Raw genomic sequence first — 15,600 nt, forward strand, 5'->3', positions numbered from 1 at the left:
ATGATAGATAGATAGATAGATAGATAGATAGATAGATAGATAGATAGATAGATAGATAGACAGAGAGAGAGAGAGAGAGAGAGAGAGAGAGAGAGAGAGAACGGAAGTGAAACAGAGGCCAGCAACAAATAGCAATTGGCAGCTAATATCTGATGCTCCTCATGTAGAATATCCCTCTGAAGACAGGCCTTCTGGGAATTCCCGCTAGATCTAAAAACCCTCTCCCTCCGTTACCTTTACACTGAGTGCAAGCATGCCAACCTTCCGCTACGGATATCACTTACAAAGTGGGACACCTGGCAACTCAACACTCCTTTTTCCCACAGTCTTAAAACACAGAAACGCGAGGTTCCACAACTGCGTCCAGCCCTGACGTAGATAATTAAAAAGGAATTTTAGATGACTTAGCAAGGAGGAAGGAAAAAAATCTATATGAAAGCGGGCTCCAGTCAGTTTAAAGCTGCCTGCTTAGTATCTTTGCTTTGAACTGGCTTTCTTCAGATTTGTGTGCTGAATACGGCAATTTCATCATCAGCTGCGCTGACAAATGAGCCGAGAGCTACGCGCTGCCTGACAAGAAAGGCAAATGTGAAACTAGCACACCGAATCATACATCACAACAAAGACGTTTCCCCACGATTAGACTCTGTAAATAATCAATATTGAGTCAACACTGCCACACATGTATGAGTAATACTGAAGGCCTTTTTTTTCCCCCCGCCAGCGCACAGTCAGCGGCGCGGCACTGTCACAGCCAGCGGCGGATTGGCCGTAGTGAAGGCGGCCATTAATGCTGAAGTCATACATACTTCAGTGGAGTGAATGAGGAGATATGAAGCAGAGAGTGAGCAGTGTTCCCATCAGCCTTTGCCCCTGCCTCTCCACCTGCCTGCAGGTGATGGGAGCTCCTGTCTGTCTCTTCTCCCTCTCTCTCTCTCTCTCTCGTTCTGTGTCCTAAGGCTGGACTATTAAACGCAGCCTCTGCTCAAATTGCTTTTGTGCGGCTCCACTGAACAGGTGGATGATGACGATGGGGGGTGGGGGGGAGGGGGGGGGGAGGCTCTCCGATTGCATTTTAAAAGGCCTGCGCACATCTGCTGGGAATCAGTGGCATTCATACAGCCACCCAATTTTACAAGTCATCTACCCCTCGCCACATTAGCACTTTATGTTCAACTTCCAAATTCATTTACATGGACTCGAACCTACATCTCATCCCTTCTGAAAGAGCCACTTCCTCTCCCTGCACATAGGTGTAGAAGGGATGTGCTGTGGCTAGGGGTACATTCTACCCTGATTACAGACGTCAATGGTGTGGAGTCTAGTCTGCAGATTTTTTGGGGCAGATGGAGTGGTCTGTTGGCAAAGAAAATGTGTGCAAGTATAAGTACACATCTAATTTCTTGCCTCTTGATCAAGTTCCAGGCCAATCGAGGTATATCAGACATGTTTGACATTTTCTACTGGATGTGATGTAGTCATGCATGCGGGTCATAAACTGGTCAGTCAGTGAGTGCGTTCACATGCACCTAATAATCTGATAACTCCAGAAAATCAGATATTGTCAGTAATCCAATCAGTGTGCTTATTTGCGTTTGAGTAATCAGATAATGGGGAAACTCCAGGCCTACATGAATCTGACAGTAATTAGATTTTGGCTTTGCAACCAGCCAATAAACTCACAGAAGAAGACGTGATGTAAAACTGAAAAACATTGTGCCACTTTATCTGAAAATATGAACATGTATCCATAAGATGAAGAATATTTAAATCCTTCATTTCGTCAAGCATGTAGTTGGTTTCTGCATTGCTCTATAAGTGTTATGCTGACATCTCGCGGCAACGCTACTTGCTTATTCCCAGAGACTGCAGCCTGTTTTTCGCACATGCACAGACTGAGAAATTTGAAAGAAATCAGAGTAAGAGTTTTTTTATGCGCTGAAAAATCTGATTACTGAGCTAAAATCCAGCTCTCTTTGCAGGATTTCTCAAATGGATTTTTGACGTTAAATTGATCTAAAAAATCATGCTGTTTACATGACCATTTTAATTACCAGATTATGAAACACACCCAATTATGATCGGATGATTGAGTGCATGTAAACCCACTCAATGTCAAGAATCAATAAAAGCTGAAACTGTGAACAAAAAGGTCTTGCACCTTAGAATGCAACAATGTGGTAAAGAGGACCACTACCAACGCTGATATATATATATATATATATATATATTTATATATATATATATATATACACACACAATTATCAAATTATCACTTTTTTTCTACATGGCGGAATGCTGAACAATCAATAAAATGCAGACGCAGCAGCCCATAGTCACCTGCTCGTCCAAGGTACATTATACATCATCAAATATTGGTTTTGAATATTGGTCAAATCCAGATATCTGCAATATGCTACACTCAAAAAATAAATTGCTGTATGAACTTGAAGAATGAAGAATTGTTGTTGGATCAGTCAAGCCAAACAAGTAGTTCAGGATTTTGAGTGTACCTGTAAGTTCCTTTTGCTATGGGCACCTCCTAGTAACATGTGTATGATGTACCCAGTTTGTTTCAGCAACAACGTATGAGGTGTTCAGTTTGTTTCATACCTCCGCTGGGTGGTATGTGAGTCCGAATTGTTTAGTATAACAGGTTTTTAGTACTTCAGGTGCCATGAAAGTCAACAAAAAGAAATCACAAATCTTGTCTTGCCATGATTTTAAAATTCCAGCATAAGTCAAATGCGGAGGGAGGAGGGAGGAGGGAGGCTGTATTGTAGTCAGCTCCAACCCAGGTGGTGGAAACACCACCCAGACGGCACACGTGGGGCTCTGAGCTAGACACAATGCTCTCAGCAGCATATCCTCCCCAGGCTGTCCTCCGTTCCACCCGCTGCTAAGGGAAACCCCATGAAGAGACCCAGCATGAACACCCAACGCAACAAGTGGGAAATTAAATTATGAGGAAGTGCAGATAATGCAGATAATGCAGAGCTTTTGACAGCCTCTTATATCGTCCCATTCCCGAAAATGAGCCCCCCTCCTAAATCCCACAGCCGGATTGAGCGGCTGATAGCATGTGCCGCCTGAAAGGCTTAGCCGCTACTGAATGATGGCGAGATTATGAGACGTGAGAGCAGAAAACTAATTACACTGGGCTTACGGAGGAAGCATGGGTAAGTTTGAGATTCATACTGCACCAGCTGGGGCTCTTATACTAGCACAAGTCTTTTAATTAGCCAGGGTTAACGCTCTAGGATGACTCACTCCTGCCCGAGATATGAAAACTGATCAAAAACTTAGAACAAATGAGCTGCAAAGACAGGGCTTGTGCTGGGCTTCTTATGGTTGTAGAGTGCTTGGAAGAAGAGGTCTGCCAGGACATTTTCATTTCAAGTTGCAGCAGAATCGCAGACTTTTGTATTGAGTAAGAAAACTCTTGTGTATTGTACCGCAGTTCAGTTTTTGATGTTCTTACTTTTGTACCAGACATCACAAGGACAGACCTCGCCAACGAACTCTACAGACATAAACGTGATTTGACAGCTCCTTCCTCTGTGCTCCTTTTTATTGACAACAGCTGAAGAGACTGGGTCACAATAGGACAACAGCCCTTCCCTGCCAAGTGTGACACAGCCAAAAAACGATAGAAGTTCTACAGCAATTCGCTTTCCGTTCTCCACTAGGGGGAATTGGAACAGGACATTTGAGTAAAGGCACATGGAAGAAGTCAAATAAAGGAAAAAGGTAAGAGAGAGAGAGGATGCTGAGGAGCAGGAGTATAATCTAATTGATTAGCTGTCTCTGCGTCACAGGCCACCAAGGCAGAGGTGCGAAGTTTGGAGGGCGGGTACAGGGAGGAGAAAAGTTTGCTTTGATGCTCCTCTACTTCACTAGATGGTAATTTCACACTAGAGTTGGAAGCAACGGGCTGGCGAGTGAGATCCTGTTAAGTCACTTTCTCTCCTCCCCATCTCGCATCTGGCTGCACAAGCTGTTGCTATCGGCGGCCGCATCTGCAGCCGTGCTCTCCGCGTGGACACACTCTGCTCTCGGCAGCATGTGGCATATCGCAAAATAATAACCATTTTCTAAACAATTACAGACAAAAACGTCCCCCCAGAGGCAAGATGTGCTGATAATTGGAAATGAAAAGAGGCCTTCTTCAACGCAGAGGCTTGGCATGGATGAGTAGGCTAGCTGTTGCTTTCAATCCGTCCACCATTAGCTATCATACCATAGACGCCTGGCAATCTCACTCCCTCCACCCTGCTCTAATCGCCTGCTGAAATGGTGTCCACTCGATTACGGCATTAGCAACAAGCGTTTTGACATTTGTCTTCATTATTATCAATGAAGAGAGACGATTGAGCTGCAGGTACGCTCCATTAGCTTGGCTGGTCGCTCAGTTGCACGGTTGATATGGCGCATTAGATGGATTCAACATGAGCTGACATGTCGGGACTGAAGAGGCCAGGGTGATTGTTTTTGGGGGGAGGGAGGCAACAGAGGCATAGAGCGGCAAAAATGCTCAGAGGCCCATATTGGTCAAAGCAAAGAGAGAGTGCAACTGCATCTAAATAAGAAAGCTTATTGCAATCTGTATAATTACCACAGGGTAATGAAATAACTCACCAGCCCTGCCACCTTCACTTAAGAGAAATCGATGTGTGTTTGGGAGTTTATTAGAGCACTGAGGTAGTGAGGCTTGGGGGGAGGGACAGGGTCTGGGAAAAGCTAGTGCAACTTGCATTAGCATCTAATCACGAGAGGACTGAGGGTTAAACCTTCTTCTCCTTCTTTAAGCATAGAGTCAGTTAGGCCTATAGATTGAAACACAAGCTTTGCATGTGGTACAACTTTAGGCAAATATCAAGTTCAGATGACCAATGAACAGCATATCTCAAAGACAGGGTCAAGGTTACCCATGGCTTAAGTTTTCACCTTTTATTCCATCAATTCCGCAAGAGCATTCTATCCGAAGAATCATCATCTGCTGATCTTCAGATTTCAGCTGCCTAGGAAGTATGACACCTCTAACTTTTGCATTTTTCAGCACTTTTCCCGGATGCTTCTTCCCTGAATCCACATCTCGGATTGATAGCCCCTAAAAAGCCAAGTAATGGAAAGACAAATCAGCTATCCTTGCAAGAGGCCGCTTATCCAGGAATCATTAGGCATACAGATGAGGCTGCGCTGGGCAGTGTCTCATGGGCGGCTGATTTTCTGACACAGCCCCTGTAGGTGGGGTCAGAGGAGGGGAGAACTCACAGAACAAAGGCAGAAGGGAGATGCATGGTGACGGACATGCTTTTCTCTGGCTTCCCAGTTGCATTGTGGGAAGGAAGGAGGATGGAGCAAGGGGAGGAGAGCGCTCATTTATTTAGCCGTCTGCCCGGCTCACCTGGAGTGATGGGGAGCCGTCAGCAAGGCAGGCTGCTATTTCACGGCCTGTTAAGCGCTAATGCTGTAACACGTCCCGCGTTCCAATTTTAGGCAACAGGGAGCATTACTGTTGGGCTCAAGGTTCGGCCAGGCCGCGAACAGGGAAGGGAGCAGGAGGGGGGATAGTTGGGAGGGAGGGTGAGAGAGGGAGTGAGAAAGAGAATTGGGGCAGAGAGACACCGGGCAGATGCAAAAACCACCGTTTACACGGACTGCTGAGCCAGCAGCAGCAGCCCTCCGTTCCACCCTACACGGCCAGGCCAAGACAGGGCTGCACAACAGCTGACATCCACTCTGACTACGCACCACTGCCTCATAACACACATGCTACAGCTCTGGTGGCCCGCTTGTTCCACACGCCTTCTTCCTCTGATTTCAGACACCAAAAGCTGATTCATGAAAGAAAATTCATGACTCCAATGTGTCCATGTCTCCTGGGATGAGAAAAAGGACTTAACCTTGAAAAGCAGAATTGGAATGTGGAATGAAATTTTTTCCTAATTTAGTCACTAACAATTTCACCTGCTACTAAATCTCCTATCCTATGATGCCACCAGTCTTCCTCTGAAGTACTTTCTGTGAAACATGTAATGCGGCATGGTTGGACAGCCCAATGCGCAACGAAAAGTGCCAATTTTGTTATGTCAGCTATTAGGTATCTGCACTAGCTGGCATTGCACTGGATGATTGAGGATGATGGAGGAAAAGGGAGGACCATGCTACCTACTCAAAGAGCGAGGCCAATTAGGATCTCTGGGCTCCCCAGCCATGGATGAACATGGCACCACCAGTAAATAAATGCAAGGTCCTGGCGATAAGGCCAATGGTTGAAATGATTAAGACAGCAACTGTTGCAGCAAACTTGAATTAACCCGTTGTAGTCTAACATTTCTTTTATATATATATATATATATATATATATATATATATATATATATACATATATATATTCGGGGTACGGGAAAAAATCAATTCTTAGGTACATCGCAATGTGGACGTGAACGATTCTGAATCGATTCACAAATGTCAAAAATCTATTTTTCTACATTTAATTTATAACGTAATGTTGACGGAACACAAAGGGCAGAACTTGGAAGTGGGTAAAGTGCAGCGCCCGGACAGTCTGTGGCAGCACATAACAAAAACACAACAGGATGAGCGAGAAATTCGACCGGCTCTGCTTTAAAGCCAGGTTAGGTCAGGAGTCACAACCCAAATTTGTCCTTTCAACAAAAATCAGACCATCTTGGGAGCCACAACATTTAATGTCCAGTATGTCTCAGGGTGTGCTCATGTCCTAGCAACGGCAAAAAAATTATGAATGAAAATACAGATTTACTCTGCTCAGAAGTAGAGCAGCTTATTGTAAATGTCTCTCAATGTTCAACTGGTTTAAGAGGCTGAAGTCGCTTCTTATTCTCGAGCTTCTTGTTAGAATTTTTCCATTCCACCTTAAATTCTGACTCAGGCACCGAAGGTACATGCAGCACCATTTAAGGTGGAAAGGGAAAATTCTAAAGATGGCGACTTCAGCTTCACAACTTTTTTAGTGATTTGACAATCTCTCGTTGCAGATTTAACGCTCCAGGAAACAAACAAAGGTGCTTATAAATAGCCCTCTGCCTTTTCATTCGCTACTAGCCAGGAGAGACTGTCTTGTTAAGTGACCTGCAGTCTGGTTGAGAAACGGGCCTTGCGCGCTGTGTTGCACACGTCCCGTCTCGCAGATATTTTACTGACACAGTGACCACTGACTCTCTACAAGAAGACCAAATCTGGAGTAATAAAATCACTAAAGAAATGGGCAGGACAGCTGTAACATGTGCTGCGTGGACATCCATTATCACTGGATCTTATTTCACTGTAACAGCGCATTTTATCACAGATGAGTGGCAGCAGCCAATGTTAATGTAACTAACAGTTAATGTACTCCAAACAAAAGCAGTGAATGAGAGCCTTCCAGTTCACTTAACATATCACTTTCATATGATTTATTAATAAAAGATATTGGAAGTAAATTCATTATAGATCATTACAAATATTTAGCTTTAAAAGTAACCATAGTAACATAGTGAGGAAAAAAAGAGATCCTGTACAGAAAAAAAGATGCATCAAGATGCATCAATAATCGTTTTATAATCGCATCACGGCCCCCTGAAATGTAACTGAGTGAAATGTAAAATGAGTCGAATTGTGAGGTGCCAAGAGATTCCCACCCTAATATATATATATATATATATATATTATGCACTTCACTGCTGTCCTGAGAATGGCCAGCTATCCAATCAACATCTAGTCAGAGATAGTCTTATGGTGGTAGAGAAAGGCTGATAAAATGTGCAGCAGCATATGGACGTCACCAACTGCACATCTACAAAGTACATCATGTATACATGTATATTCGCATCGACGAGCATGCCTCTCGTCCATCACATAGATGGAAGAAGCACCTGTGATCATATATTTACATTGGAAATCAGCCGATTCCAATCTGTGGTCGATCGATCCTTCCATCCATACTGAAAAGGGCACAGAGAGAATGACCTCGTCTTGAGCAAGTCCAGCACAGCTATAGAAAAAGTACTCAGTGAGCGTGAATGCTGAAGGTTAAGGTCAAAGCATTTATTTGTGTTCCTCAGTAAACAGGCCTGAGGAAGACTGATAGGGCAGGGTTATTATCCCAGAGAGCGAGGTTCTGATTGATCGCCCACCGCTCACATGGAGAGAAGCGAGGGCACCCTGAGTGGCCATTGCCATGATCGCACCAACACTCACAGTGGGCTGTCGGAAACTCTCACTGCAGGAGAGTTCATTCATCAATACAGCCAACTGATCTCATCTGTGTGCACTGTGCACACTGCTTCTGTCATCTGACAGTGGTCTCTTCATGCAAGTCATGCTGGGATGGACCAGAGCTCCAAGAGCTTGCCACTGTCTGAGAGCATTTGTCAAGTACACCCTTCACTGTATATTCACCTCACCTACTGGGACAGCCCCTGTCTGCTAAGTCACTTTACCCTGAAGATTCACTTTTACCCTGAAGTCATTTGTTGAGCCACCTAAACCTGAAGCTGTCTGCTGGGTCACTTCAATGCTAAAGTCATCTACTGACCCACTTTAACCTTAAAGTTGTCTGCTGCGTCACTTTCAGCTGACATTGTCCTTTAAGCTTGAACCTTCCTGCTCAGCCACTGTTAGCAGAAGCTGTGTGATAAGTCACTTTAACCTGAAGTCATCTTTTGAGTCACTTTAACCCTGAAGTTGCCAGGTGAGTTACTTTAGCTTTGATGTTATCTGCTGAGTCACTTCTAAATCTAAAGCTGTCTGTTGAATTACTTAAACCTGAAGCTTTCTATTAAGACATTTTGACTTGATGCCTTCTGTTGAGTCCCTTAAACCTGAAATTGTCTGCTTATTCACTTTAACCCTAAAGCTACTGCTGAGTCACTTTAACCCAAAGCCTTCTTCTAAGACACTTTAAACTAAAGCCTTTTGCTAAGTTACATTAATGTTTTGCATTACTGTTTACATTGATGTTTTGCTAAGTTACATTAAAGTTGTCAGCTAAGTCACTTCAACCCTTTCTGCTGAGTTACTTTAACCTAAAGTGCTCTGCTGAGTCACTTTAACCTAAAGCTCTCTGCTGAGTCACTTTAACCTAAAGCTCTCTGCTGAGTCACTTTAACCTAAAGCTCTCTGCTGAGTCACTTTAACCTGAAGGTGGCTAGCTGAATCACTTTCTGCTGAAGCCGTCTGCTGAATCACCTTCAGCTGAAGCCGTCTGCTGAATCACCTTCAGCTGAAATTGTCGGCTGAGTCACCTTAACCTGAAGCTTTCTGCTGAGCCATTTTAACCTTAAAGTCATATCCTGAGTCACTTCAACCCTGAAACTGTCCACTGAGCCACTTTAATCCTGAAGCTGTCTGCTGAGTCACTTTAACCCTAAAGCCATTTTCTGAGTCGGTTTAACCCTGAAGTCATCTTCTAAGTCACTTTAACCCTAAATGCAATTAGTTTATGCTAAACTGCTCCCACTTTCGCAGCTGAACATATGAAGCAATGTACCAGGGTAGGCTTGCCAGATGACTGCTTGTATTCTAGACAACACTGTTGACACAGACAAGAGAGAGAGTGAGCGAGAGAGAGAGAGAGAGAGAGAGAGAGAGAGAGAGAGAGAGATGAGCTTTTATGATTCACCACCTTTTCAGCTGAATTCGGTTCTTGCTCCACTGCTATTAGCAGACCTGGGTGTGAGAGGCCATAGATGACACCACTGAGCTCGCTGCGCACTGGAGGGAAGGTACAGGCTGTATTTGTAGGAAGTATTTTTACTCTACATAAAAAATACTGAGGTAAGAAATATTCAACCACAAAGATACTTTTGTGGTCACTGCTTTTGATTTCAGTATCTTTTCAGATGACAACTGACTGACCAAATAGACAACAACTCATTCTTGCATGGCCTTAGAATAAAAAGGTTCACAGCATTTGTCTATCAACATAAAGAACTGTATGAATTAAAACATACAAAGACCATAAAAGCAATTAATTAAAAACAGCAATTGGCAGGGAATTGATGAACAACATGACATTCTAAATGTCTTATGTTTGCCAAAATTGGGTGATTTGCTCTCAGAAAAAAACTACACAGCACTTTTCAGAGTGCAGATGTTGTCACTGGGGTGGTGCCCTCAAGGACATGCCTCCATTATACGTAGTTAAAGAACATAATTGGAACATAACATATTCTGTTGCAGTTGTTTTTTGAAGCTGCTTTGACTCTATATACTCTGAGACTGATGTACTAAGCCTTTTGAGGCAGTTACAGGTGCAAATTGGATGCATTCTGTCAGGGATGACACTAGTGAACAAGCCTATTACATAATCAGCATTATATGACTGTCATAAATGCTAAACAACAAAGTCAGTTGTTACAACATGCTGTCATTTCACCTAAAATAGTGTCATGACAACCGAGTGTCAGAAGACAATGATGTTACCTGAATTAGGAGTTTTGACATAGGCAGCTCTTATGACAGATGAAGCCTACTGGAAGTCTTTGTAAATGTTTATGTACAGTCATATGCAAAATGTTTGAAACAGTTTTCTGAGTGACTATAAGTTATCACATCCTCTACATGGAACAAACTTCATACTTTCATGTAGAAAACCAACATATAAGTCAGTCGGTGCCACCCAAACCTTTACATACGAGTGTAGGCTTCTGTGTGTCGTCATGACAGCCTTATGTAGGTTTCATGTAGCCTTTTGAGGACTGCCCTACAGTAAAGTGTTACCCATTTAAACAAAGGAAAACTTATGTCCAAAGGCCCTAACAGGCCTGAAACTATCTCTGATCTTCAGCGAGAGCCGCTCTGAGTTGCAGTGTGTTTGCATGCTTGCCTGTGTGAGCATGTGTGGAGTGTGTCTCTTTCCGTCTGTGCTGCAGTGTGATCACATCAAGAAGCCTCACTCCCCAAGGAACACCCCCCTGCTACCCGTCCCCCCTTCCCTCCCTCCCGTCCATCTGCCCGTGCTCTTCACAAACAACACGAATGGACCCGCACGGTCACCTCTAAAAGAAAAGAGCAAGGCCCTCGGCCCTGAAAACCAGCCTGTTGTCTGTGTGTGCGTCTGTAACGCCGAATGTGTGTACGTTTGAGAGCAAAGGGTGCGGAGATAAATCACCGGTGGCACACACACACGGCAGGGCCGGTCCAGGGCAGGCTGGAGCAGTGGAGGGGCCTACAGTCTACCTGTGGTGGCGGAGGCTCACAGCATGGGGGAAGATTAATGCTGCCTCTCTGGAGCAAAGGTAACATCCAGAGCTTAATAAGGTACAAACAATTGCTTCCATTTTGTTTGCTACCAAGGGAAAACTAAAATTGTGCTGCTGAGGTGTATTTTTTATTTTCACCGTGGCGTGGCAGGGGCTGCTGTGTGTGTGTGTGTGTGTGTGTGTGTGTGCGTGCGTGCGTGTGTGTGTGAGTGTGCGTGTGAGAGATGCAAAAAAGTCTTATAACACCAGAGCACTTATCCAAACCATCGAGACCCAGGCTGGTTTTTGTAAGAGGGGAGCTACATGTCTGAGAAATCCTCAGTGGTGACACTGACCCAGTGTGTGGCCAGCATGTCTGGATGAGCTCCAATGGAAGCGTTCCTTACCTCAACGCCCTGCACTTTCAGCTTCATGTGATCCTCCCTCGTGGTCTTGCCATCTTTCCTTTTCTTCCAGCAGTAGCCGTCCTTTCTGTACTTCACCTTTTTCCTGTTGTACAGTATCATCGACCCATTCTGTGGCCTACATTACAGCAACAGGGGAACAAGGAGGGAGAGGGGGAGAATCAGAATCATTTATTAGTATTTTCAGATGTGCCAAAGCGTAATTAAAATGACTAGTTATTAGTTATCAGTTGTTAAAACTGTGATGATGTGCATCATGTAAAATGGACATTCATTAATTATGTCATCAAATGCAATCGCACTGTTTGAAAACCAAAGTTTGCAAACAATCAGCACAAACCAATGCACTCCAGCACTCCTCAGCTCATGGGTTGTTAGTCTGTTTTGCAACAACATGATCAGTCACATTTTAGTTCCTTCAAATTTTGTGCTCAAAATCATGAGAACGTCTGATCATCAACACAGTGTCATAAAATAATAATTTTGTTAGGGTATAATGGAACAGCAGGAGATGGTTTAACCCTTAACATCCCAGGCTTATATACACAACGGCCTATTATTCAGTAACTACACTGACTTCAATGCAAACTGGCTGATCTATTTTTAGGATATAGAGGTGTATAATAAAACTTTGGGCCCTGGCCATTTAAGGTGTTAAGTGGCAGCCAGAATAAATAAAGATGTAATGGTTTTAAAATAGCACAGAAATACCAAAATACAGCATATTGGAATTTCAAACTATCATTGATGTCTCTCAGTCTCTTCTGGAGTCTCTCAAAAAGAAAAGAACAAGTCATTCAATGATTTAAACTGGACATCTGGGCCCATTCAATCAGAGTACAGTGGGCAGAAAGGGGGGTAATGCTATGCACACCCCCCATGTCTGAGACTTTTCTTTCCTGAGAAGTTTAGAGCTTGAGATTTTTGGGGTCTATTTTGAGTCCTGGCATAACAGGCATGAAAATGTCCTTTTAATCAAGCCAAACCAATCTGTGTAGTATGTTATTACATATAATATGGCTGTTTTATGTAGTATTGTTTGTGGTTATTGTTATTGGCTGTGCACTGTTTTGTGTTGTTTGTTTGTGTGCATGTCTTGATGTCTCCCCACTGGCTGAACACTTTGCCACCATAACAACTGTGACGCAGTTATGAGGCTGCCTGAGCTGGCCACTTAAATTATGTTACACTGCAGCTATGAAGGTTCCCAGGCCAAGATGTTTGTTTTATTATGAATGTATGTATTTGTTAACTCCAATGTTTGCCACTGTTTCATTAACTCCACTGTTTGTGTCCCAGTGTTTTTGGAAATGAGGTTGCAAGTTGCTCAAACACATCACCAAAGATACCCAACTATTTAGGGTTTGACACAGAAGAAATCTTCTTATAGACAATATTTAGCTCCTGTAATACTATGTAGTAAGACAAAAAGAAGCAGAAGGAGATGAAATAGAAGGAAGAAGAAGAACAACAACAACAAAGAAAGAGTTTTTAGTTGAAGCCAGTGTGCAGGGACTCATTTTAGAGAAGTACAAAGAGGCCAACACGAGGCTAATAGAGTCAGTAATGCACCAGTGGCTAAGATGACATGGTCCCTTTATGGCATTTTTTGCATTGGTATGCAGAGTTTGACAATGAACAAAGCAACCTTCAGCATAAATTTGCAACACTGGGCCCCATCTGCTGACAGAAAGCACCATGAGTGGCACTTGTGCTCGCGTGTAAATTACATATAGAACAGAGGAGCTCTCAGAGGAGCGGTGGAGGACGGCCCCCAGGGTAAAGAGACCTCCCTCAACATTTCATTCATAATTCATTACAACTTTACCAGTCCAGTGGCTGGTGGCTGATAATAGTGTGGCCAAGCATGTGAAGAAATGCTGCCTGCATTCGCATTAGGAGAAACTGTAATTGTGGCACATTTGTACAGCATTAGCTGATAATTACCAAGCCTGAAAGAGGCATACATATAAATGACATCTGGAGACATAGACATACACAGCCGTTAGAAAGAAGCAAATGGAGGAGGAAAACACAAGGTACATACCCACACTCACTCGCCACTCAGCCTACCTAGAGAGAGCCAGGACAGTTATGTTCTTTTGGCTATCGCAAAAATATCTTCATTTTAATGGCCTCTTATAAATGATTTGAAAGCTATATATAGTAGTTGCCACATACTGACACCATATTACAGTCATTTTAGCATGTATCTGCAACACAATTAGTTATGTTATTGAAAATTTATGATTCCAAACTTTTGAACAGTGATTCAAGTCATTTATACATTTGCTAGAATCTTTGTACACTATGCTGGAAAAAGTTAGAGACCATGTTTTTTAATCTGCAGTCAAAACAGTATTAAGTACAAGTTTTTTAAGGAAAAATATAGATGCTGTCTCATGTCTCCAAAAGGGAAACGTTATGGGAGAGGGAAGACACATACCTTACTTTTGATGTAAGTCAATGAAACCAGACATTTTACCCACTAATTCTTTGTCATTTCTTCTGGTCTATTCATCATGAAATGTACACAAAATGTAAGGAGCAACAGGCCTTTTCAAAGGACATACGATGTTGTTCCAACAGCAGCAATATGTTTTGAAATGAAACATACATTTTTTGTAGTATTTAAGTGTGTCCACCTTTTGCCATAATTGCTACCTTTGAAAAGAAAACTGCAGGAGTATTTTTCAACACCTCCAAAGTTGTCTTAGATGTTGGTTGCTTCTTTTCTGCTTAATTTTCCCTTTTTTCATATCTGAAGAAAGAAAGGAAACCTCACAAACAAAGTTTAAGTACTGCTGAGAAAGTTTTTGTGATAGGACAATCTGGTGGGATGGTTTTGGTGATGGGACAATCTGATTGGTTGTTTGAAGTCCCATTTTCTCTGTATCTTTTAATAACTTTGTGTTGGAAACTCCTTCCTTTTCACTCATTTTTTGTTTTTCTTCTTTCAGGAAGAACATTAACTTAACTGAATTATGTTCTTGCTTCACAAATGTCTCCTGAAACATGAATTACTTAATGACTAGAAAATACATAAATGACTGTTGTCCATTAATCTGCAATGTAATTGTCTGTTTATTACAGTTAATAGCTATTCTAACCCTTTGATTGGTGATTCCAAACTTTTGAACAAAAATGTACACACACACACACACACACACACACACACACACACACACACACACATGGTGCTGCTACAGCTGGCAGGTTCTGGCTGAGTCCCAAGGGGGAGCAGCTTGGTTTGCACGCCCGCTGGCTCCCCGAGGAGAGTGAGCGCTGGCAGCCCATCATGGCGAAGGGAGAGGAAGGCTCAGCCATGCGGGCAGCTGCTTTTAGCTGCCTGTTAGCCAGGCCCAGGATGGCCTCCAGTTACACTGGCATCAACCGAACCATGCCTTAAACTCACACTCTCTTCCCCTAAAGTCACCCACACAGACGCATGCAGATCCATACGGCCCTGTGTGCACAAACAGTCCTGCTTTTCTGTTCGCTCTGACACAAAAGGCCATTGTGTGCCTGGCACGGTCTTCATGTTTATTTTATCATTTTCCTCCCCTCACTTTTTATCCGTGGCGCTGCATGCATCAATTTCTTATTGCAGCTCAAGGGGGGTGAGCATTTGTTTATTTTTGTGATTGCTCATCAATCATGGGATGGGGAGGGTCTCAGGGGCTGATGCACAAGGGGGTCCCACCAGCCCTACTCCGTGGCCCTTAACTGCACCTTTTAATTAGAGATGCCACTCAAACTCTGCCATCCTCCATTCTCTCTCGCCTTCTCGCTCTGCCATTGTGCCGAGCACCAGGGACTTCCCTTCTCTCTTTCCTTCACTCCAACCCACCAGCAAGTTCTCTCACTACCCCCCCACTCTTTCCCTCCCTCACTCTCTTTCTGTTTTCATCTCCTGCTCTGTCATCCATTCCCAGGGCCCCTGTCCTCCTCCTTTGCTTTCTCTCGGC

General features: G+C 43.4%; 1 protein-coding gene across 8 annotated transcripts in view; it reads right to left on the reverse strand.

Annotated features, from left to right (window-relative positions):
• Nucleotides 1-15,600, reverse strand: part of camta1a (calmodulin binding transcription activator 1a) — a 589,880-nt gene that overhangs the window by 254,777 nt on the left and 319,503 nt on the right. For all 8 annotated transcript variants that reach the window (XM_017708645.2, XM_037541383.1, XM_017708625.2 and 5 more), the window contains one exon: nucleotides 11,615-11,750. In XM_017708645.2, coding sequence (XP_017564134.1) covers nucleotides 11,615-11,750 — 136 coding nt within the window. The remainder of the gene's footprint in view (nucleotides 1-11,614; nucleotides 11,751-15,600) is intronic.

The sequence above is a fragment of the Pygocentrus nattereri genome, chromosome 9, assembly GCF_015220715.1.
Source record: "Pygocentrus nattereri isolate fPygNat1 chromosome 9, fPygNat1.pri, whole genome shotgun sequence".
NCBI classification, from domain to species: domain Eukaryota; kingdom Metazoa; phylum Chordata; class Actinopteri; order Characiformes; family Serrasalmidae; genus Pygocentrus; species Pygocentrus nattereri.